The sequence below is a fragment of the Aphelocoma coerulescens genome, chromosome 3 (assembly GCF_041296385.1).
Source record: "Aphelocoma coerulescens isolate FSJ_1873_10779 chromosome 3, UR_Acoe_1.0, whole genome shotgun sequence".
NCBI classification, from domain to species: domain Eukaryota; kingdom Metazoa; phylum Chordata; class Aves; order Passeriformes; family Corvidae; genus Aphelocoma; species Aphelocoma coerulescens.
This window is the reverse complement of record NC_091016.1, coordinates 90,688,359-90,714,218: the sequence shown is the minus strand read 5'-3', so window position 1 is coordinate 90,714,218 and position 25,860 is coordinate 90,688,359. Positions and strand designations below refer to the sequence as shown.

At 40.8% G+C, this 25,860-nt stretch overlaps 1 protein-coding gene across 5 annotated transcripts in view; it reads right to left on the bottom strand.

The window, feature by feature from the left end:
* Positions 1-6,032: 6,032 nt before the first annotated feature.
* UBE3D (ubiquitin protein ligase E3D) overlaps positions 6,033-25,860 on the bottom strand; it is a 97,014-nt gene continuing 77,186 nt past the window's right edge. For 2 of the 5 annotated variants that reach the window (XM_069011252.1, XM_069011253.1), the window contains one exon: positions 22,423-23,372. In XM_069011252.1, coding sequence (XP_068867353.1) covers positions 23,320-23,372 — 53 coding nt within the window. In that variant the 3' untranslated portion in view covers positions 22,423-23,319. Of the gene's footprint in view, positions 8,022-9,859; positions 10,042-10,818; positions 10,896-22,422; positions 23,373-25,860 lie in introns of those variants that run through there. The other 3 variants (XM_069011257.1, XR_011149986.1, XM_069011254.1) reach the window with 3 other exon arrangements.

Here is a 25,860-nt window from a genome sequence, read left to right as displayed (position 1 = left end):
TTTTTAGTAACTTGTTTTTCTTAGCAGAAACTATTTCTAGTCTTTTAAACAAAACTAAAATCATAAGGTTTGGAAAAAAAAAGTGATTTTCATTTCATTTTTATGCTCTCAACTTCTCAACATATAAATGATTGTGCTGCACTAAAATCACATCAACCTGAAAGAACATCAATTAATTAATTGGAACAAAACAGCTAAACTTACATGGAGTAGTCTTGAAAATTTTCTCCTGCATATTGAAGTAATGAACCTACCACATCAAATGACACTCAAAAGTACTGTGTGCAGTTTTCTTAAGGGATCAAAGGGATCACTGACAGCAGTAGTCAGTTGTGCAGAGTGTACTGCACAGTTTTAAACAAACCTGCTGATTTTTCAGTATGGAGAAGGTACTAAATCAAGAAGTTAACTGGGAGTTTGCTGTGGCATTTCCCTGGCCATCTGGAAGCAGATTCCCCAATTACTCCCAAGCTACTGCACCACAAGGAAGGAAGGAGCAATATGCTCCCAAGCTTTTCATGGTTTGGGAGCTTTCCAAACCTTCAAATGAGAAAGGGAAGTGGATGGATTAGAGTCTGCAAGTTCCCAGTGTCTTTAAGTGGATTTACTAGTGCTAGCACTTCTGGAAGCTGTCTTCATGGAGGAGGCCTAAAGAAGGTGCCAACCTGTTGCAGATGCCTCAGCACCTTCTCCCTTATGGGACAAGGAGCTCTGAAGAGTTGTGACACAGGGAAGATGAGATGCACTAGTGATGCTGAGGAGCAGATTCACCTCTGCAGTGAAGGGAATGCAAGACTGTGACTGTTAATATAAAAATGACTATTGCATATTAGAACTGAAGCAGAAAGGATTAGTACAAATGCTTATTTCCATACTGTTATGTTGTCAGGGAAATCTATAACAAACATGAGAATTATTGGAGAAAGCCAATTCAACAGAGAAATGCTTTTAAAAAGTTGAAAGTCGATGGGAGACACAATTATATTTTATTCAGGTCAATAGGCACTTTCACTGAAGAGGACAATTATTGAACAGCAAACAAGAAGATGCAAAGCCATAATTACCCGGTAATGAACCAAGCCTGGAGCTGGCTTAGCAACTATAACCCGGGAACAACCTCATCAGCCATCTGCCAGTAACTTTTTAAAGCTAAATAAATGTTTACCTGAAGAAACATGGGAGCAGCCCGTAGTGTGGATGTGCACACAACACAACTTCTTTGTGGGTACACACCTGAATTTTTGCTCTATGTCCCCATTGCTCCCTTTGCAAGTCTCCTTCCCAGAGGTCAGGGACATGGGGGCTGAGAAAGTCACTGATCCCCACAATGCCCTTGCAAAAGATACAGGGCTGACCACTGACAGGCTATAGTAGAGTCACCATCCAGACCTTTCTTGTTGTTGCCACCCAAGACATTTTCACAGCTTCTTCTCACAATCATGTTTACTCCTCTTCCAAAGACAGGAGCCTGCTAGTTTCCTTTTCCCCAAATCTTCAGAAAGATGCCCTTCCGCAACTGGATGTTATGTTTCCTGTTTCTCCCCTCCCCTTCAGCCCTCTGTGTCCTCCAGCCATCCCCCAGCCCCCTTGCCTCTTCACCCAGGACTTTGCACTTCCCTGTGTTGAACCTCATGATGTTCCTGTCAGCCCATTTCTCCAGCCTGTCCAGGTCCTTCCAGATGGTGGCACCAACACTTGGCATATCAGCCACTCCACCCACTTTTGTGTCGTCTTTATCCCCCTGACCCACCTCGCCTGCTGGGGGAGCCAAAGTTGGGGTCCAGCCCGGAGTCCCACTCCCAGCTCTGCCATAGGGAGCAGCCAGGTTCCAGCAAGACCACATCTCTGCTGCTCGGGCTATCTCCAAGCAGCACCCCAGTGCAGAGATGGAGGGAGGAGCCTGTGCTCCAGAAGGCCATGTCCCTGGCCCACCAGGGACCTGAGAGCCATTCTTTACTTTGCCTTGTGTAACTTGAACCATTTTAATCCTGCCTGCCCTGCACAGCAAATGGATGAAAGTTGTTAGTGCAATTATCTTTCCATAACCTAATTCTGAAGAACATGGTTCTAATCTACATCGTGTCTCCTTTCCACCACTCTGACATTGCAAACAGAAACAGGAACTTAAATCCACTTCAAGAACCTTTGATCCAGAAAATATAGTAAAGCAAGCGAAGATTACTCTTACAGCCTTACAGAAGTCTGTATTTCCTTTAATTACAGTTGTTCCTTGTTCTTTCTTCTCACACATTACTTTTGTGACTTTTTTCATCCTAGCCAATCTCATATCACTCTCCACAAGGCAGGTGATGCAAATAAATGCATCCTTCCAAAATTTGTCACAGTCAAATTCCTTCACTATGTTTTCCATTTCAAGCCCAAAATACCCCTAACTTGAGTAGCTGAGTCTGTGATGATTATGGTGATGACAGACCAGAACAACTGATACATTTTTTTTGTCCTGACATCTCATTCCATTCTGATTTAAGAAAGGCATTCAAATTGCCTTGAAATATATACTTTGATATTCCAGCTTCATTGTCTTTACATTAATATAGTAATACTGAAATGCTTTACAATAATTTCTAAGTCTTTATTTTCTATTGAACAACATGGGCCTCATATTAAACAGCATCAAGTGCATTTGAAAGACGAAAGGTGACAGAACTGGTAATTACCTCATTTCTCATTAAAGATGACTTAGTACCCCAGGGACCTATATTAGAATAAATATTCTATCTCCTGTTTATTAACCTTTGTTCTTGAAAATGGTGAATGAGTGCTGATAAAACTATCATAATTGTGACTGCCTCAGGAGCTGCCACCCAGTCTCTAATACGATTTGGAGTCACCTTACCAAAAACAAATAGAACTTGACTATATTATGCTCCGGACTATCTCTGTTTCTGACAAGTCCTTTGAACCTAAATATACAGACAATATCAGCTGATGTTTCACCAGCTAATATGAGGGGAATGTACTAACTCTTGCATAGTTTTATATATGCTAAGATAGCATATATAACTTAAATAGCATACATACATATGGCATATGTAAGATTTATAGCATATATAAGATATATATGCTGTAGTGAACCAAGTGCAGAAATACATGGAGCAGCCCCTAAGTTCCCTTGGATAATGTTTAGTTTGGAGGGTAAACTCTCTTTCATTACGGAACACAAGCTTTCCTATGCTGTACGAGAACTGTCATATGTCTTGTTTCCAACAGAAGCCAGAACACGTTGCTTCCAAAGGAAGTTCCTAAAATCCTAAATTTGGCTGCTATAGAGCAACTTATTCGCTCATATCCAAGTCATATGTCCTGAAGCAGAGTTTATACTGCTTCAATAACTGATCACTTAAAATCTGCCAATTTCCATTCAATACCAGCACCAATAAAGTATTGTTATTTCAACTGCAGAACCTTTAAAGAAACAGAACAAACAATGAGGAAATAAAATAAGCATTGATTTAATAACAAATCAGGACTGTGCCTTGATGGAGAACAGTCAGTTGTGGAGTATCTGAGTACTATCATGTAATTTTGGGCAAGTTTGGTAGGACTAAGTTGAGTAAGTATAAGAAATAAGGTAACTGAAATCAAGAGGACTACACTTTTAATTGGCTCAATAACCATATTTAAAGTGAAGTAACTCAGTAGGATTTATTACCCTTGTGCATATTAATATTTTCAGGCTCAGTGACTAGGCAAGTTTGGCCTTCATAGTTCTACCACATACTACTTTACACAAAACTTCAAAATTTTTTTCCAATCCAAAAAAAGTAACACATTTGATATCCTGTAGGGATTTCAACACCATCAAAAAGATTTAGGGCTGAATTCAAGCATCCTGCTATGGATGCCTGTCATGGACAATGAAATTATTTTAGTCACTGCCTGTCTAATATGCCATGACCATGGACACCAGACAGTGGATGTTCTGAATCACTCAAGTTTCTAAACAGTACATGGAGGGGGGGATAGAATATGGTTCTCTAATGCTCAGCCTCTACCAACACTAATGGATCTGGGCAACAGCAAGTTTTCACTGGCACTAAAAAATCTCTGGAGAAAAAAAATCTGGCATTTATACAGCCTCTTTATTTTTTGCTATAAAGATCCCCAAGAATGATGACAACCATTTTTGATAAGAACTGGAAGATATATTTAAAAGTCAGCTACACTGATTGCTTTTTTACCTTTTAACTTCCCTGCCTGATGGTCACACTGACAGGTTTGACAGTTTATTTAGTGGGGATTGATATCAATATCATCTTGGCTAGACATTTGACACTTACTTCACCTTATTATTTTCCTATGCATCTCCTCCAAGGGCTGATACATTTCCAATAACATTTGTTGCTAGTAGAACCCACTGGAGCACAAAATGACAGATGAGAATATGAAGACTTCTAGCTATCTCTTATCAAGCTCAGTACTCACGAGTGATATGGGAAGGCACGCCACGGGCAGGCAACCAGGACATTTGCTAAAGTTCCTCAAAATTATACATGTTATTGAGTTTGGAAGAGAGTGCTCAGCTGCCCTGGTTTACTTAGTAACTGAAGATTACACAATGTGAGTCAAAACACAATCAATCCTACATTTCTCTGCTTGGGAGCCCTGGCCAGTTATTTAAGACTGCATAATCTCAGTTTTACTGCATATGACAGGTATGCAACTGAAATGTGCTCAGTATGATTTCAAGTGAAAAAAAAAAATGACAAGAGAAGAAAGCCCGTGTCTCACCTTTTATAGATGAGCATTTCAACTATGGGCTAAAGAGTCTTTATCAAGTTCAGGGCACATTTTGCAGTTCCGTGAGATGTTGAGTGAGCAGCTTTGACAGGTGAGATCATAAATGGTGCAGCCGGGTCTGTCCAGTCATTGATACTCAAGGAACAAGGTCCTGCTCTTCAGCACCTGTGTCTTCCTTTTTTCTCCCCTTCCAAGAGAAATTAAAGCAACAAAACCAAGGTGAATGTCTCCTGCTTTGTGAATTGTAGCAGTGTGCTGTGTGGTCAGAAAGCCATCACAGCTGGCATGGAGAAGAGGGCAGGACTACATGGCTGGCACTGAGTCTTTAGATGACACCACTAGGCAGAGTTCTGTCTCAGACACCCCATCCTGGCCATGAGTCTATTCACAACACACTGATGGTCAGATCTCCTCAGGCAAAGGTAGGATCTGAATCTGTGCTTCCTGCAGCCCAGGTAAGTGTCCTGCCCACTTGGTCAGCATTTAAAACTGGGACTTTAATTTCTCCACTCCTGTTAAGAAGTAAGCCTAATGTTCACTACCACTTTCTTTAAGAAAAAAAAAAAAAAAGAAAAAAAAAAAAGCAGCACAGCACTTAGCTCTGGGAAAGGATTCTGAGTTGCTAAGACACAGGAGCCTTTCTCCTAAGCACCTCCTGCTTTACCAGCTTAGGTGGCTGCTTGCATTTTTCCCATCCCTGTAACCCCCAGGGATGCAGCCCAGTGGGGCTGTGCACAATGAGGGTTTGATAATTCCACGGGGCTGCTCCACCAGTCCCACATGCCGCAGCATTTCACTTTCATTTGTCAAGCTTGCTTTCAGTGTGCCCTCAGCCTTAAAATGGTTGCTAGGGAGTCTGCTTTTTGCTTGGGAAAACAAAAAGAGGAATGTGAGAAAAACTGGGCAAGTACTTAGGTGCATGCATTATTACATCTGTGCCTTTGTTGCCTTGCTTTGGAGATGGCAGCAGTAATTCCCCTTGCTGCTTTATGACTTAGAAGTCAAAGTAAGATGCTAGCAAACGTTCTGACATAATTGCTGGTAAACTGCTTGTACCCCCAGCAAAGCAGGAGCTGCTCATGAACAAAGAAAGAACTGGAGAAAAGTAAGCTCACTCCTACCATGGGTGTTCACTCTTCCAAGGAGGAATAAAAACACAGCATGACTCAAGTGCATGGGTGACAAGTTCCCACAGGATCACCGAGATTCAGCTAGGCTCACCAGCATCCTGCCGAGAGCCCTCATTGTGGGAAGAAGTGGCTTCACCTCCTCACCTCTAGGCTACCACATCCCTAGTTGCCTATTAGGGCTGTGGCAGCCTTCAGCAAGGAACATCTTGCTTTAAATCAAGTACTTTAACTCCATCTGAGCAAAATCCAAGTGGGAACATTTATTTACAGTATCCAAAATAAACACTGCAGTAACAAGGGTTTTAAGGCATAATAAAGAAGGCTATAATCAGCCTACTTACAAATAAAAATATAAAAGCTCCTTTTTACTCTATATCCCTTTTATTTGCTGCAGGTAGTCTTCTGACATGTCAGGGGCACTGTCTCCCTGCATGCCATGTGTCACAGGCTGCACTTGTTAGAGAAAAACCTTTCCTCCACACCACCATCTGTAACTAATCTTCTTTCCAGGGGCTTTGAGCAGATTTACTTTTTCCTCTAGAAACTTTCTGTCTTTCTATCTGAAACTTACTTCCTTTTAACTTACTCAGCAGATGATCTTGACACTTCTCCAGTTAAATTAAGAAGTCTCACTTTTCTGGAGATGCAAATGTCACTTTGTCAGAGCAGCTGTCATCCCCTGTACTTTACTAGCCAACAAGCACCTTCTTGACTGAGTGCCACTTTACCTGCTGAACCTCTCCTTCCCTGCTACGGTGACTCAATTGCTTTTCCTATGAAAGTGTCTCCAGGCACTGAAGTTTGAATTTAAAATGAGCTAGAACATTCCGAAATACCCTTGGCACAAATATCCAATGCAACAAGTGAACACAGTCATTATCATCTCTTGAATGAGATGGTAATGCTGGGCTTAAGGCAAATGAAGGAGACAGAGAGGAAAGACTTTCTTCTAAACATGCCATGAAAATATCACAGAGCATTGGCAACAGAACAGCCTTTGGCACCTGTAACGGATATTTTCCTGAAAAATGTCGTCTTTTCAATCCACATTAACTCTCTGTGGAACAAGAGGCAAATACAAATAGCAATCGAAGGCAAACATCCAAGCTATTTTGTATGTACACTTGAATAAGGGTCAATTTTATTTCAAGAGTCAGTCTCAGGATGACCTGTTTCCTTTAAGACATTCTATATGTTTCTGGATGGGAGGACAAGGAATGACAGCAGAGCTGACAGCTCTATTAGCTGCAGAAACAGGACAGGCGAAAGCTGTTGTATCGTCTCTGAATAATGAGCTGGATTTCAGAGTGCAGCCCAGATTCTTGCAGGACAAACCACGATGTGACATGTTAGTGGTAGATGAAGCAACACAACCTGAGGAATTCTTTTATATCCGGGGTCTTTACTAACATACCTACTATAGATAGTGCAAAAAAGGCAGGACAAGTCCTGAATAAGAGCTCCAGGGTCAGCAGAAAGCAGATTTCAGTGACCTGCAAAAGGCTTCCTGGGCAAACTTTTAAGCAAGGGTGTAGTCATCCCACTGTTTTCCCCTGGCAGCACTCCAGTCTAATGTCTCTAAGGCCAGGTTGTTTATTTCTCACTTTTCCATTCCCACTTGCAGCATAGCTGTGTGGTCTGGAGTTAATGGCTCTAGTGGTGCAGAGAGAGATTTTGGCCCAGGTTCTACTCCAGAATCATTCCTTTGTCTCTTTACAATCAAGCAAGACAAGACAGAAGTCCCAGGCAGGAGCCAGGCTGTGTTCCTATACCCTGGCATGCTGCAGGGATGGGGGCAAGTCCATGTGTAGGCATTAGTGTGTGATGATCAAATGCAGTTACACGAGAGTCCAAGTCAAGTCTGGTGTTTGCCCACAGCCAGGAAGATCTCTGTTTGGGAGTTTGGGAATTACTGATATTCAGTGCATTCAAACCAATGTAGTTTTACTCCTATTAAAACATACACTTGAATCATAACAAGCAATCCAGACATGGGCTCTAGGCTTGGCTAAAGCATCGGCAGTTGCTCTTTTCTGTTTCTTCTTGCTCCTTCAGCTGTTATAGAAATGTGCTTCTTCCAAGCTCTTCCAGAGAAATGCTTAACTGAAGAAATTTCTTCCCTCATCTTCCCTTTTTTTTTTTGCCTGTGAAAAAAAATTGTAAATAAAGATTGAAGAGAAAGGGGAAAAAAATTTGAAAAGTAACAAAACCCCAAATAATTTTTGTTTCCATCCTGAGGTGGTATTGAAAACATGATTTACTGGGAGGGGGAAAGTATAGTCAAGAGAATTAACATATTCCAATAGATATTTAGGCTACTAGTTTTGTGGAAAAACTGGGAGGTTTTTGGGGAAAGGTTTTAAACCTCTTTTCATTATGTATTTAATAGATGGCAAAAGTCAAGAAGGGATCAGAAAAAGGCTTCCTATTATGTGCAAGCACAGGGACAGACACACAATAGGCGTGGGGACAATATTTTCTGCCATATTCCTAATGCAGATCCTTGTCGGTGCTGCAAGAGAGTGAAAATCCTTGTAGGATTCTTTACATTCTTTCATGTAACATCTCTCAGCAGCTGTTCTCTCCCTGCATTAACACAATTCCCAACATATTAAATAATAATAAAAAAAATTATTTTCATTGTTTAGCTTATAACTTAAGTCCAAAAGACACAGAAAGGTCTTCATTTGTGAAATGGGGAAAATAAATTTAATGGGGAAGCCAGAGGTGCTACTGGTTACCTTTAAACTACTCTCTTATTGGATGTACTAAATATATTCCTCAACCTTACTTTGAGATGGAGAGTACTGGAATTGCTGTATCTCTGCAGAGAGAGAAGTGCAAAAAACTTGGATGTCAGCCTGGGAAGAGCAGATACAGAAAGTGTTCCATGGGACTAAAGAGCGACAAGAAATTCAGAAGCTGCAAGGCATTAATGAGGTGCATTGATTTAATTAGCCAGCATAACATCATTTATCATGGCATCCACAAGAGACATGCCCATAACAGCGAGTGCTTGAAGGTCACACTCACATGTAACATTTCTCCTGCACCACGAAAATGTCTGGCTGTAAAGTCCTGTTCTACCCAGACTTGGAAAGAAGTCACTGAAAGACCATTTTCCACATGAATAACAAAGTGATATCTGTTGTAATCAGGTCCAGTCAACTCCTTAAAAATGTGCAGTTTCTGGATTCCCAGTGTTTATTGGACTTAAATGTGGGAAGTAAACAGTAAGGATTAATTTAAGAGTGTTATCTGTAATAGTCAGAATCATCAAGTTTTGGGGCATTTCATGGCTTTATAAGGGCACGTCCATGCCTGTCAGTCTTTTCTGCCTACTGTGTCTGCTTGTTCATTATTCAGGAAAGAACTTCAATAATGATGAGGCTCTGAAAGAACTCTCAGTAGCAAAAAGTTTCATAAGGGCTCATTTATGGTCTCAGCTACATAGGGGTAAGACTCAAGTACCCTGATGAAGTGAAAAGAGTTCCTGGGGACACATGCTAGCATAAATGGGGGCTTAATTTCGCCCTAAATTAGAAACCATTTGTCGTCTGGGAGCTCAGATATGTAACAACATTCACTGCTGCACCTCTGACACCAGAGAGTTTTCCAATTGGAATTTCCTTGCATTAGTAAGGAAATTATTAATATTTTTAATTAAGTTTTTAAAGTAATTTTCTTTTTCATTTTCTGACTTACAAAGCATTTTACAAACACTTATAAAATATTTTGCAAGTATTTATATTTTTTTCAATTTTAAAGCAGTGCATGGGTCTGTTAACCTTTCCTAAGCAGGTGCTTCTTTAATTGAAACTCCTGTTTTTAAGAAGGCATAATAGGATCCATGTTGATTAATTCCCTCATCCACATTCCCACCAGAAAGAACTAGAAAGGCATCCCCAGGAGCATATACCTTCCATACCTTCTATGTGCTGGCCTGGAAGCTCAGCTTCACCCCTGACCACATGAACCCTCAACCAGGGGAATTTCAGGTAGAGTGCAACAACTCCAAATTTTGCAAGGCAAAAGCCCTCTTGCATTTCATGGGGTGGGAAAGTGTTCAGCACTGATACCTACACAAGTGACAATCAGTGTGGGGTTGGACTTGGCTGCGGGGACTTCTGCTTGTGCATCTTCTGGATGCCTGTGTTGAACAAGGATGTTGGAAATTAGAACCCGCTCACAACTTTTTCAGTGAGTCTGTCTCTGGTGTATTTAAACTGCCTTTGCATTGGTCTCACAGAAGAGCCTGTCTGAGGGATTTTTTCTGTTGCAGAGAGAAAGGGGTATTATGTTGTTCTGGCTCTGTTATGTGCAAAACATGAGCTGAAATCTAGTTCTAATTCTTCACCCTTCATCTCCTTCACCCCTTGCTTGTTACCTTTTACAGTTTCCTTCGGGGTAATTTAAAACATATTATTTTTAAATTTAGCACAGTACTAAAGGACAATTTCTGGCACAAAATGGCCAAAGTAATTGCCCAGAGAAGCTGGTGTTGCTTTCAGAGGTTAGAGGGCTATGTTCCTGCTGACAAAAGAGATACGGGCTGCACAGACATCAGAGTATTTGCATGGTGCATGAACAGCATGAAAGGAAAGAGCCAGGACAGTAGGGGTTTAGTAAGAATGCGGGCAGTCACTGGAAGAGTTCAGCTTTTACCCTTCTACCATGTTTGATGTAGTATTTGCAGTTGGACCATGCCTTAGTTTTCTGGTGCTATTTCTCTTGTGGAGTACCAAGTAGCAAGGCAGCATCAGCAAATAAGTGAAATTTTGTCAGATACCATCTATATGAAGGACAGAACATTTCTCTGCCTGCACCTCTGTTAAACCTTCCTAAATTACATACCCTTCCTAATGACCTGTAGGATGTTCAGCCCAGCCAAAATGATGAAACTCAGATTATACAAAAATAGCACATACTTGAGAAGTCACCTCTTTATGCTTCCGTTGGTGGCAACAAGGGTAGACAGCATCCCTCCTAGGTCTTAGCAGCTGCCTGTAAAAGAAGGGACACCCCTGACAATTTATCTGAGCATCTGAAGTGTTGCTTTTCCACTTAGGAAAAGGGGTTTAGAATACCTTGCAAAGACAGGACTGCCCCCACTTTTGCAAGGCAAATGTTAGATCTGGGTGTTAGACTGGAGTTACACCTAACCCATGCTCCTTTACAAGAGGCAGGAAATTCCAAATCTGTGATCAAAGCAACACACATACTGCATACCCCCTTTAATTTTTGTTTTTAAAACAGACGGATTAGGACAAAACAAGCAGCACATGTTTTAAGAAGACTGGATATTACATTAATGAAAACTCTGTGAGAGTATAAATATGTTGCTCAGTTTAACAAAAAGCAGAATTTCCTAGACTTGCATGAACTATTGGCTCACTGGCTAAAAGAGACCTGCAGTCTTTTTGCTGAAGAAGCCCAGCTACTCTGCTGATCTCAACAAAAGAACAATTGCAATGACAATAAACACCCTGGGATCTTGAAAATCACAGGAAGATATCAGCTGCTGTTAAACAGCACAGAAATAAAACAGTAGTGAAACTAATAAATACATACAAACAGGTTTACAGTGTCCTCTTTAGAAACATTATCCTATGAGTTAAAGATCTGAAGATTTAGTTTTAACAGCTCTGGCATACAAGGAACCCATACAAGTACTTGCCTATCTCCCCTGTGTAAGTGCTTCACTTCTTGTTCCTGGCTACATAAATCAAAGGCAGGGTAAACACATTACAAGTTAAGAGAAGGAAATAATATGATCTCCTAGCAGACACTGGGAGCAACAGCTTTTCACTTATGTGTCAAAATGCTACACAACTATTAGTCTGGAACAAGATACGCCTTCTTTTAGAAACAGTCTGTAGCAAATCCATATTTCATCTACTAAATCCTTGACTGCTTAGCCTAACACTCACAGTCTTTTAACAGGTTTCTCCTCATGATATCTCTTTCAAGACTAGACTGTGCTTTTCTCTCATTTCGTAGGCACAGATGAAAGACAGAGCTATAGACAGGTATAGATGCACAAAGAGGAACTAAGTGTCCAAATCCCAGAGTGCCAGCCACAAAGCCCCGGGATATCCAGTTACACTGGGCAAAAGCCATAGTGCTGAGAGACGGAAAAAATCTCCATTCTGATATAATTTGACAGTGAAGAAGGGTGGGCAGAGTCCGCATAGATGCTCCTGATTTATAAAAACTACCTCAGGATAGTGGATACACCTGAAAGTGGGAGAAAAACGGATAATACAACATTGACCACACTGTCCATATTTTGTGCTCACAAATCAGTTTTCTTTTGACAAGACTCATTTTTCACAGCAGTATCTTTGTCTCCAAGCCTTTGCCAAACAGTTATAACTCCATCAGTGCATTTGGGGATAGATTTAACAAAATTGTGTTTTGCAGAAGTGAGATGATACCAAAGCAATGCAATTCTGAAAAACAAAAACACAGAGGGAAGGATAAAAGCTATCTTGAAAAACTAGTGAATATGGCCCTCAATTTCCTAATAAAATGCCCCAGTGCATTGTTGCTCAGCTATTATTCTCTTTATGAATTACAGGAAAATAAAATTACCATAATTTTACAATGTGTGCAACATCATTTCATTACAATGAAAAGAAGACAAAATTGTGCTTTATTATCACCAAATTATGTCAGTATTAAGACTGCTTTAACGTGACCTTTGATCTTGAATTCTTCATGAAATCAGATGCACAAGAGACTATTAATTGACATAACGAGCCTGGTCTCTGAAGCTGTTTCAGAGGCTGTGTCTAAACCCATGACAAGCTCAGAATTCCTTAATGCTGTCCTCTAAATAATCAAAACCATTTCCATATACATCTTCAAACACACCCATGCTTAGATTATGTGACTAAAACTTCAAGGCACAAAATATCAAATGTAAATGTGCGTGTGTCCCTTTGTGCATTACTGTATCATCTTCGATTAGAGGATCATATTCAATTACTAACTAATAATTGCTTGGGTTACCTTCTGCAGCTGTACATATGGCATCCCTGTGCGTTTGTTGTGCATGCATTAAGGTAATAAAGAATGTGGTATGTTATAATATATAAACCATATTACTAATCTGAAGAAACTCTGCTCATTCATCTTCCCCTCATGAAGCCAGGCCACTACCTGGCTTATGTTTGAATAAGGCTAGCTTGGCATGGGTTGCTACTTGAAATGGGCTTAAGCAAGACAAAACATTTCTAGTTGGTAATGGGAGGCAGAGGAATGCAGAACATCCTGGGGACAGACCAACCAGCCTTTGGCTGATCAGCGTAGCCTGCATTTGAGAAACACTACTAGTGACAGGGCAAAAACTGTGCGGTGCATATTAAATGTTTGTAAACAGAGCTTGTAGATAAAAAAGGTCCTTCCAACTAGACGTTAATAAAACATGGCAGTGACCTAACACCTGCTGTCTGTGCTGCTGTCTCATGAAGCTTTGAATCAAGTTCATGATCCCAAAATCCTCTCTTCAAGACACCTGAAAACCTGGGCTCAGGATAGCTATTTCACTTCACACAAGACAGAAACTTTTCACAGTGGCCTCTTCGCTTATGGAGGGACCTCACACAGAAACTCTGGACCATGGCAAATCCAAACACCTTCTGCTCCCAGGCAGGCTTCTGTCACTCACCGCTTCGAACAGCCACCAAGAAGGTTGTACATTTAAAACAAGCAGGCAACTGCTCCATGCTCACCCCCACAAGATCACGACAACAGGCACTTTGCACCTCCTTTCTGCAGAGAGAAAGGGTGGGTCACACTTGTGAGGTGCTGCTGGTGTTACAGAAGGCACAAAGCTGCTCGACACGGCGGCGCTGACAAACTCCCACCACGCAGAGTGACGGATCTGGAGAGCTCGCAGTTAAAAAAAGCTTACACAGGATACAGTGCATTATTATTAGCCCACAAGGTAAATAATGTCACATACAGAAAAACCAAAGCACAGATCTGTCAAAGGTCTGTCAAACATCTCTTTGAAAGTTTATGCACTCAGGCAGGAAAAGTTTGAATCTCCCAGGCCCTGTCTATAGTCACACAGCTATCAAAGCTGTAACATCCAGCATCCAAGCTCAGGCCAGCAACAGTTTCCTTTAACAGTACTGGAATATGACCCTTGTCTTGCTCCCACTCCTATAACTTTGTCTCAGTTTATCATCAGGCTGTGTTTGGTACTCACAGCAGAAGGGATGGAGTGTAATGCTGCGTTTTTAAGGAGCATTTGGTCATTAGAATCACAATGTTTTTATACCAAGCATTAAAATTAACAAACCACTCCGGAACAAAACAAAATAAAACAAAAAAAAACAACCCCAAAGTGACCAGCAATAGAGTGCTAAATAAGAATGAGATAATCTGCTATTTTTACCTAATAACTCAATGTGTAATACTCCGACAGCCCTCTACCACAGTGGGGCAACTCCAGTCACTAGAGCATTTATCTTTCATGCATTGTCAGGAACAAGTATTGCCCAGTGAGCGTCAATAACAGCTGAAGGGCTGATTCTGCTTGGTAGATGAGTCCTGGCACAGGGCTCAGGAGGACAGCATCAAGATCTTGACTCCTGCTGAGGTCTGAAATGAACTTTCAAGGTTCAAATCCTCATCGGAAACCCAAAAGAGAAGTAACTGGCCTGAGGGGATAGTAGTTCTGCCTATAAGCTGATCTTATTAAACGTTTTCACTAGTGACCATAGCATAGTGACATGGTCCACTACAAATGTTATAAGAACACTTGCTGATGTGACAGTCAGAAGCATTATAAATAAAGATGAGGATCAGAAAAACTAAGGAAATTATTAACACACAAAGCGTGAGGTCATGCACTTATGAAATAATCAGATTCTTCTGCCAGAGAATAATGGCATTCTTTAGGTCTCCACAGTTGGAAATGGAAGGGAAGAAGAGCTGGGGTGAGCCACCAGTGTCCAGCAGACTTGAGGACAAAAGAGAAGCACTCACAAAGGCATGAAGTGAGGTGTTCCCAAAAGAAGTAAGAAAGCATTAATGTCTCTTTGCTAAGATTCACACCTCATGCACAATTTGCTCACTCCCACACAATGGAGATTAATTCAAGCAGGCACAGACACGGAATTTGGTATAATGCCAGGTTTATCTTAGGGAATGAAACCATAAATAAAATTAACATTGAGGAGATAGAATTGTTCCCTAAGCATGGAATAAGATTTAAGAACCCAGGAAGGAAGCTGCCTATATTAAAGAATGCTGTTGGCACAACAAAAAACAGGTGCAATATAGCCAGGGATACACTTACCCCAGAAATCAGAAGATTCCTATCAGGAGAATGAGACTCTGAATCAGGTTTTTCAGTAAGGATGGCAGGACAAAAAAAAAAAAAACAAAATCAAGCCAACTGATAAATTTAAGGGTGGATCAGGATATGAAAGTAGCCATATGAGAGAGAACCATGTGGAAGAGTGCCATCTATGACAGGAGATTTGGTTTAAGGGTTGTAAAAGTCTCACAGGTTCTGAATCCCAGGTCTTTCAAAAATGCTTTAAAATTATGTTCTATGGCCAAAATAAAAATTGTTAATTCTAATAATGTAACATCTGCCTAGTAGAGTAGGAGACAAAAATCCACCTTAAAATGTGAAATGATACACTAAAAAACAAATAGCCCATGTGAGGTCTTTTTTACTTACTAGTCTTCTGGTAACTGTAACAACAAAATGCAATGAGTTTCTACTTCAAAGAAAAATTTTCTTAATTTGGGGAAAGTTAATATACTTTTGTGTAAATAGTGACTCTTGCTAAGCAAGTGTCAAAATCTAGAAGCAGAGGAAGGTATAGATTGTAATGCATTCACTAATAAATCCACAGGTAACTAGAAATATTTGCAAAATAAATCAGCGTTACTGTACAACAAGATGTTCTTTTGCATTCATGTGATCATTGAAAAAAAAACAGGCTAGGAAATAAGTTTTCATTTGCAAATTATGATGCCAATTCCAAAATCTCCATCTTACCAAGATGTTTCTTTATGTGCCTGTTGTAATCTAAAAAGCACTTTTAAGGACAGAATAAATGTCTCTTTCAGGCAGGCTGTTAATACATTTTCCCTCTCAGCATCTCACAGAACCCTCTGCTGTGTGATGTTCCCTGTCCTCTGTGGGGCTTGCTCATGCCTTGTTTACCTACACAGAGAACTGCCTGGGTGCTGGAGCTGTGTTTGCTGGATCGGAACAGACACTGCTCTTTGCACTCCCGAGATAAGAGGGTGCAACAGTCAAGCTGGTTTTGTGCGTCTCAATCACAAAATATGATCTTAATAATTACTGTGAATCAACTAAAACAGCAACTCATATCTTCTTCCCAGTAGCCATAAATTTAAAAGGCGCTCTTAATTTAGTGCATTTTCATCTTGCTTCATGTGTTTGAGAATATTTTTTCCAACAAATTCACAAAACCTCCTTTCAGCTACAAAGCAGAAGCTGTAAATTGTCCCATACCTTAGTTTTCTTTCAAAGCTCAGACAAAGGACTGTTCTTGTCCTTTTCATATTATGTCCACATAAATCAAAGCCTGGTAAAGGACAAGTCGAGTAATCTGAGAAAACAGCCTACACTAACCATACAATTGGATTGTTGCATGTCATGCTTCCCATTAGTCACAAACTAGAAACTTTTGACGAGGTTAACAAAGAAGTTGAGAGTAGAGCTGTTGCATCATGGATATACTCAGTGAGCCTGTTAATCTAGGACTCCATCATGCACAGCTGATGGAGTACTGACTGAATTTCTTTCTTCCCTCTTCTTGTTTTACAGCCAACATCCTCTCTCTGCAGGAAGGACACTTGTGAGCTGTGCAGAGCCCTCTCATTATGATGGTTCATGAGGGAACTGACTCCATGTCTGTCCAGATGTGTTCTCATGCTTTTTTCAGACATAGTCAGCCCTGTTTCTATCTATGTGCCAACTCAATTCTATATTCTGAAGCGGGACTGATGGGGGAAGACAAGAGACTTCATCTCCCTCCCGTTACACTGAACATCGTTGGCTGATATAAATTGGCAATGGCTCCATTAATGTCGGGACAGCTACATCAGCTTTATCATGTTTGATGGTCTGCCCTTCACCTGTGTAACTCAGCTGATGGCCACACAGGGACTTTTTTCCCAGCTGCACTGCTGAGAAAATGACCTTCTTGCTGATGGGAAAGTCATGAGTCTTATGGTACAGTCATAGTTTTAGAAGCAAGGAAACACATGTAGCAAAAGACAAGATGCCCAGCCCACTGGGGCTGTAATAACCCAGTGTCAGTAATGAAGGTGTAAAGTCTGTTTCATAAGCCCCTCGCTGGCTGTGCTGCCACAAGCACGTGGTAGGGCACATCTGCAGCTGTGCCATCCTGCCTGCACTACAGAAAACCCAGTTATCACAACAGAATGTAAATAATAAAGTGTTTTGCAGTCTTGAGGGAGTAATTAAAAGCACGTAAGATAGACTTATAGATGGTTTATATTTTGAAATAAACATTTTTCTACTATTTACACTGAAAATTTGATATACCTTTATATCATCACTGAATATAAGCAGATAGAAGAAGCATCTATCACTAAGAACACAGAACTGACCTGCACAATCCATATGCAAGACAACTGGATGGGGATAAAGCCTGTGGCAGTGAGACAATAGCATTACTGCTGTGTTAAGAGAACACCAGCCAAACACACTGAACCACAGAACCATGGGATCTGGACACAGCAGTTGGTGTCCACAGTAAGAAAAATGTCATGCTATTCAACACTTAATGTCACACTCAGGTATTAGAAGACACAAATGTTGCTACTGAGCATTTGCATGAGGACCTGCAAAATTCCTGCTATTCTGTGAACATCGCTGAAAGCTCCCTGGCATCTGCTATGAGGCAATTCACCCTGCTCTGGATGAATAAACTGAAGCTGCTTCAAAAGACAAGAGTTGCTCAATGTCTCTATAATTTGTTTATCTGCAGATTTTGCAGTGCTTCTATGACAGTGATTCAACGGTAGCAAAAAAACCCACGGAGGTAAACCAAAAGGAATGAGGTTGATGAGTTGAAGCAGTACCTCAAACAAGTCACCTGTCATTTATAATGGAGCACAGTTGGCTAGGAGAGGAATAATAGGACACAAAGTCTAAATTGAAACCACAAAGTGATGTTCTGGAGAAACAACCATGAAGGCAGCAAAACAAAATTACTGGAAAGCATTTGCATTTAAACCCAGAATGTTTGAGAGCAGAATCATCTATTGTAACTTTTAATTTGTTTCTTATATATAAAAGTTTCTCTACACAAAAAAATAAGACGAAGGTAAGCTAGAACTTGCCCTTCAACTCACAGGGTAAGGCCAGTACAGCTCTCTGATTAACCAATTTGTTATTATTATTCAGTTTATCCTAACCTACTCTAGCAGGGATTTAAACTAAGCTAGAAAACTGTAGGGTATGCCCAGCCCCTGCCCTGGAGGGATGTCTGCTGAGATAAGGAGATTGCTTAACCTCCCAGCAGGACCCCCCCTGAGAAGGCAGCTAACTTTTCAGTTACGGCGAGAAAAGACAGACCCAGAATCCTTTGGAACACCCTATGCAGATCCTTTGTAACCCACTGGCCTTTACCCTCTGACACCCACCCCCTGTATCCCTATAAAAGCAAGCCCTCTGCCCCTGCAGGGGAGAGAGCTCTCGTCCCTGGCTTTCCCCTTCGCCAGAGGGGACCAACAATAAAGCTACTTTGTGCAGAACCAGCCTCTTGTCTCTCCCTGGCCTGGCCTGGAGGCTGCCCTGCACAGCTGAGCTGAAATCACAAGCTGACAATCACTAAAGAGCTGACAGCCTCTGCACGGGCCCTCCTGCCAGCAGCTGAGGGAAGACACCAGGCCTCGGGAAGGCGATTCCTTTCGGGACCATCTCTCCGGACCGGTCACCTCTTCCTCAGTCAGAGCTACTGACCCCTCACCAGCTGTAACAGAAAACCACCCTAATTTTGGAATTAAAATAACCCCAACTGGTACTCAGTTTGGTACACCAATTTACTATCCCAGTTAAATGGTCACCCCTTTTAAAAAGAAATAGCAAGCCCTACACAAATAATTGCCCTGTGACCCATCAATGACAGCAACAATACTGTTGTCTGTTGCTGCTAATGGCAAGTACATTAGTACTGGTCTGACACACAGGCATGTTTTCTGCACCACAGCAATAGCCAGCTTTATAATCCCATAAAATATTAGAATTAAAGCTGACATTTTTAATATCTTCTCGGTGCAGTATTTGGTAACTGCGCATTAGGAAAAGATGCACATCTCAGTTAATGCAAGCTGAGGATTTTGGACATCATTGTTGATTATTATTACTTCAGGACTAACATCGTGCTTGGCACTATGGAAAGCAAAAATTAAGACAGCTTCTGCAGTGAGAAATGCAGACTGAAAGAGATAAAAATGCTGGGGAGAGAGGGCAAGTGATAAGAAGGACCAAACATTTTGTAAGGGCACAGCTTCTAGGCCAGCCCCTATCTTGGTGCTTGCTTTTCCATCTTCATGGAGATACTGCCTGCACACTTCAAAACTAACCAAACTTTCTGTTATGGTTGTATCCAAACATGGTATTTAGGCTGGACTAAGATGTACCTCTAACTCTGGATGCAAAGCAAATTACACAGTAACTAATTGTACTTTGCACTTACACTATTTCTCAAAATGTTGATGTCAATAAGCAAACAACAAAATAAAATATCATGCTATTCAACAGAGAGAAATGGAGGCAAGAGCAGTAGGTAGGCAAGGGTCAAGGAAGAAGTCATGAGGGGAACTCAACAGTCTTTCTGAACCTAAGTCCATTTTTTATAAGAAACCATGGTTCACTGCAAAGATAACAAAGGCCAAGTTTTGCTTTTATAAAACAGAGTGATTACAAGAAAGTGTCAAATGAAGCTGTGACACCTCAAATCCACTACTGGCTCAGTAGGACAGGTGACATAAAAAATAGGCAGGGAGAAAAAAGACCCAATAAAGTTGTCTCCAGAAACAGGAGTTCTGAATAACATTCCCTGGTACCTGGGAGAGCATACAATCATTTATTTTCTGAACATGGCCAAATAAATCTATTTTCAAATAGAAAGACATCTGAGACAATTATATATTATCCAATTATATTATTATTATATATTATATATATATATATATGTGATCTGATATTTTCCAGGAACTTCAATAATTAAATGTCAGTAGAGGTCTCAGAGCTAGAATCAAGGAAAGGGAAAAATTACACCAAATGTGTCAAATTGCCCTACTGCTGGTATAGACACAGACAGGTAACTACAGCCATTGAGAACATGGGGAAGGAAAATGTCCCCAAATGGGAAGGCAGAGAGAACAGACAGAATTATTCTTCTTCTTTTTCACAACTTTACTTCCAATTGTGGTGGGTCAATCCCAGCCAGCAGGTAAGCACCCATCCAGCTGCTCAGTCATGCACTTACTCCTTTACCAGCATGATGGGGCAGAGAACAGGAAGAAAAAAGCAAGAGAACCTGTGATTTGAAAGACAGTTTAATAAATTGTTGGGGTTTTAGGAGTTCTCCTTCTGTTTTCTTTTTCTCTTAAAGAATTTTCCCCATACATGTTGCCACGGGGACAAATTACTGGGTGCTTAAGAAAAACAAAAGACCTGGGCACAGAGGGAGGGGTGCATGTGGCTACTCTCTTTCACCTGGGCTGGTGGGCAGTTAGTTCCTGGCATTTGGACAGAGAGAGAGGCTGGAAGGAATTCATCAGCGCTGAAGACTTCTGCTTTCTCAGCTGCCTTCCTTCTACCGGAGAAACCCCGGGATCCCAAGCCCGCCTTTCCCTGCCCCGCTGGGAGCCGGGCTGTGGCCGCCCTGCCCCTGTCGCTGCTTCGAGCCTTCGCTATATCATAGCCCTGCTCGCCCTGCCTGCCCCGACCTCCGGGGGTTCCGCTGCAGCTCTGGAGCTCAATACATCTCGTCTGCCACCCGGGATTTGTGCTCGTCCCTGCCGTTCCAGCCTGCTGTTCCCGAGGGGCCGGCCGGACACCGGGATCGGCTGCCCAGGGGTTTGTGAAGCCTTTGTCCCATCCCTTCCCGGGATCCCAGGGCACCGGTGCCGCGTGCTCCCCGAGCTCGCTCCGGAGCGCCCCCTGCAGCCGCGGGGGAACCATCGCACCTGCCCTGCTCACCGGGAGCCGCCAGCGCCCCTGCCGGCTGCGAGCGGAACTGCACCCGAGGGGAAAGGGCCCGGCAGCCGAGAAGGCTGGGACTGGGTTTGGGATTGTTTGCTGTTACTGCCAGAGTTATTGGTTTTTGTTTGACTGGTTATACACATACAGATATATAATAGTAAAGAACTGTTATTCTTATTCCTCATATATTTGCCTGAAAGCCCCTTAATTTCAAAATTATAATAATTCAGAGGGAAGGGGGTTGCATTTTTTTTTTCATTTCAAGGGAAACTCCTGCCTTCCCTGGCAGACATCTGCCTTTCAAACCAAGACATAAATGAAGAGGAAAAACAAAAGAACAATCAAACAAAAATGGAACCAAGTGATTCAAAGGCAGTAACTCATCACCTCCCTCAAGCAGACCAGTGCTCAGGTATTCTCTGAGCAACCACAAACTTGGAAGACATCCCTCTCCCCCTTTCTTCCTCTACCACCACTTTCACTGTTTGCTTGATGCTGTACGGTACAGCATATCCCCTTGGCCAACTCAGATCAGCTGTCCCTGCTGTGTCCCCCCTGCTAACTTCTTGCCCCTGTTTACTGGGGAAAGTGGTGCAGAGTGGGAAATAAGAGAACATTCAGCTATAGTCAAAATATTGATGTTGGAGCCACCGTTAGAGCCACAAACCACAGCACCATAGAGGTTGCTATGAAGAATACTAACTCCAGCCCAGGCAGACCCAGCCCACTCATGCACAGGGTAAAACAGAACCAGGAAAAGCTTAAAGCACACCTAGGCAGAGAACAAGCTGACAAGAAATTTAATGGTTTAAGAGTACACTCTGCTCTTTCTTTTACAGTGCACTCTCTCAGGATTTGCTTCCTGAGCCTGCTGCAGCACATGTAGTAGCATGATGGGAACCATTAACTCCTATAGGTGAGAGATAGACCAGACTGGCTTGGGTTGATTTGTATTTCATCTCTAAAAGGGCTTTTTTTACCCCAGAATACTCCCAATGAAAGGTCTGCACTCATCTTTCTGGATCCATGTATGTTACCAGAGGCAGATTAACTCTTTATGGCCACAGTATCTAAAGATGCAGGACACAACAGAAATTGAACCTCAGCAGCATAAAAATTCTCTGACTTAAGATTGCTCCATACATGCAAAACAATAACAGGGGTCATTTAAAAAAGATCTTAAAGCTGGAATATTTTGGTGTCATATGAATGATTTCCCTCTGCAAATTGCTCAGTCATACTCTGGGAAGCTGAAACTGTCACAGAAATTAGGCAGAACAAATGGCAAACTAATTTAGAAAAAATATTTTATTCATAAAATGACTCAACATTGGTGCATAAATAAAATATCTTGGAGCTAGATAATTTAGTCCCTGAATACAAAAGTCAGAACAATTTTGTTCTTCCTTCAGTACCGAAAACTAAAATAATAACAGAAAAATTATATCCAGACTGGGGACTGTGAGGCCTCAGCTACTTGTCTTTGGATGTTTAAAACCCAGGTGTCCAACACTTTGTGGGATCACTTCCCACGTTAGGATCATTTAATGAGTAAAGGACATGTTAACTTTCCTTGAGATAATAATTATTCCAACTAACTATAAAACCTTGGTTTTCTAAAATATTATCATTTTTTAAAAAATCTATATATGGTGTAGGAATGCAGAAACTGTCTTCCTTCACTCTCAAGCAGAGAGCTAAACCTTAATGCAGAAACAATATACATGATAAACATGTAAGTTTTACAAAAAACAGATTTTATGTTTTAAAGTTGGACCTCTAACTTCAACAGAACAAAGAAGGTAAAGAACTTACATTAGTATCCATGACATTTTAAAATATTTGCTACCAGTTGTGAACTTTCCTAAGGATATATATATACATTGCTACCAAACACTGATAAAGGTAGTACAAGATAAACAGGGGATTTCCTTTTGGCAATGAAGACATCATAATAGTCATCCCAGCTGGATGTCAGAGGAGTGACAGGTAAGTCACTCTTAGAATGACATCTAAGAATGCACTGGATACAAAAATCAACTGTCTTTGGTTTTGAAACACAGTCAGGTATGAAGAATACACCCACCCACCCCACCACACCCCATTTTCTTTTGTATTGCCAGTGGATTTTTTTCTAGAAGTCACACCATTAGAAGTTATCTGTACACATTTCTGCTGAAAATAAATCTAACAATAGTTTTCAACACAGGTATCTTTGTTCACATCTTCAAAAAGGCAACCTATAAAAGGAAGGAAAAACAATACCATAATTAGTTTCAACATTGCAGGTAAAACAAAAATGTTTCTTTGTATCAACAGAAATGATGTATTATAATAATCTTTTTACTTAATAACGCATTAATGCAATGAGAAAACAGAGGCTATATTTGAAAGCAGTGTTACGTTCCCACCTCTTCTCTACCTAACGTCTCCTAAAAATTCCCAAACTTTCTCTTTTTGCTCAAGCACTGCACGTTGCAGAATTAAAACTCTTTTTTTCTCCAGGATAACAAAGCACAGTGTTTATCTCATCTAACTTAAAAGGCTATTTGATAGTATTTTGAAACTAGCTTAGATTAAATCTTTGATACATTCCCTGTTTTGTCTGAATATTAGTTTGTTTGAACAGTGCTGTCACTGTAAGTCAAATCCTGATTCCAAAGTCACAATGAAAAGTCCAAAGTCATACAGAAAAATACCTTACATTTTGAAATAACCAGGAACCAAAATCCTACCTGAGGGGAGAAGACAAACATTTGTATATGATCAGAAGATGGCAAATGATGTACCTGTTCTCTTTATTGCACTAAGTGAACTGTCTAACAGCTATTTAGAGGGAAAGTGATCTGTCAAATACAAGAGACCTATAGGATTTCTGCTGTCCCAAACTCATTTGTTCTTGGTCACATGCATGCAGCAGTTTCTCCTCTATGGTTTTGATTTTATTTAGCCTTCTTCAGGATCTGCAGGATACTAATGGAGAAAGTTAAATTAGCAACCCGGTCTAGTGGGAGGTGTCCCTGCCTGTGGTGGGGGGTTGGAACGAGATGATCTCTAAGGTCCCTTCCAACCCAAACCATTCTATGATTCTATGATTTAAAGAACATACATTTTCAGAAATGTCTATAGGCAAACCCTGCCAGCAAACCACTCGCTGGCCAGGGTGGAAGCTGGTCTGCTTTCTCATGAAAATCTCATCACACTGACACATTACCACAGAGTGTTTTCATTCAGCTCCATCAGCATTTTCCAGCAGTAAGCTGCTCCATCAAAACAATTTCTGTCAGTTCAACCAAGGGGTGTTGTAAAAGCCAGAGACTACTCATCATGTTGGGAAATGTATCCACTATGCCAAAGATTACCACTCTCAAAGACAAAATATGAAAGCAAAATCAATATGCTTGTCACCTTTCTCATGACTTAGTTACTCAGATGAATAGAGACAGATACATAATTATTAAAAAATGTAAAATCTTACCTCTGTGGAAAAGTCATAATTTATACAGGCTAGGGATGAAACACTGGCACCAGTCAAATCAAAGACAAAACTCACATTGACCTTAACAATGTGGGAGATTTGTCCTTGCATCGCAAGGAAAAAATAGAAAAACTGAGAAAAGCAATAACCATCTCAATACACAAGACTCAAAATTTCAAGCAGATTTTTTTACCTGTGATTGCAGACTCCTTTGCTACACAGTTTTGAAGTGCCATTAGAGTGGATATATTTGCTTAATTTGACTGCTTGCTATATTTTATAATGCATGAAATACACTTTTCCTCTCCTTTGAGAGAGTTATTTGCAACATAATGTTTCCCTAGACTGCTAGGCTCTCCTACTGCCCAATAAACTGAAAAGCAACAAGAGGAATAATTTATCACTGTCTGTGTTTATATTTACTACCAATGTGAATGAAAAGAGCACATTAGATCATCCCTACAGCCGACATAGCCAGCAAAAAAAATGGAAATCATAAGCTGTCTAAAAAAACACCTGCAACCCATGAAAATACTTGAGAACAAAATCAACTGAAACTAAACCACTTATGAAGTTTCACCTTATCCATCCGAAGTTCAACATGAAGCATATAAAATATTCCTTTATTATACTGTTACTGTAGATGCAATTGGATCTCTAAACAGCAGTAAACTATATGTTCTACATAATAAATGAATTACTATAAGTTGGAAAAATGGGTCTAAGTGATTCTCCCCCAGTTTTCCATCTACTAGGATACTTTCTCTACAAGACAGAACTAACTACTGGCTTCTTCCAGCTTTAGTAGCAATGCTTCCAGCAAAGTCTGCACGTCCAATATTTCATTGCTATGAATGCATTTTGAAAGGAAAGTAATTTGCCAAACAGTTATCTCATCTACACAGGTTTATTACTAAATTTAGAATAAAAGTCAGTTCTCTAATCAGTTTTTTTACTGACCTTATCTCAGCACATTGTCCCCTTCTTAAAGCACTCAGGATAGCCAGTATTAATCCACCCTTAAGAACAATTTATGTACTCTACCCTCCATACTTCTATGACAGGAGACTTTTTTTTCTTTTCCTCTCAGTTTTTCCTTTCCTCTCAAGATTTTAATCTTACTCTGTCACAGAGTATCAAGTGCATCTCAGCCCCTCTATTCCATTAGTCTTCACAGAGCCAGAAGCTGCTAAGACCTCTGGATAATGAACAAACATAAACCGCAGATTTTCAAGCATTTTAAGAGATAT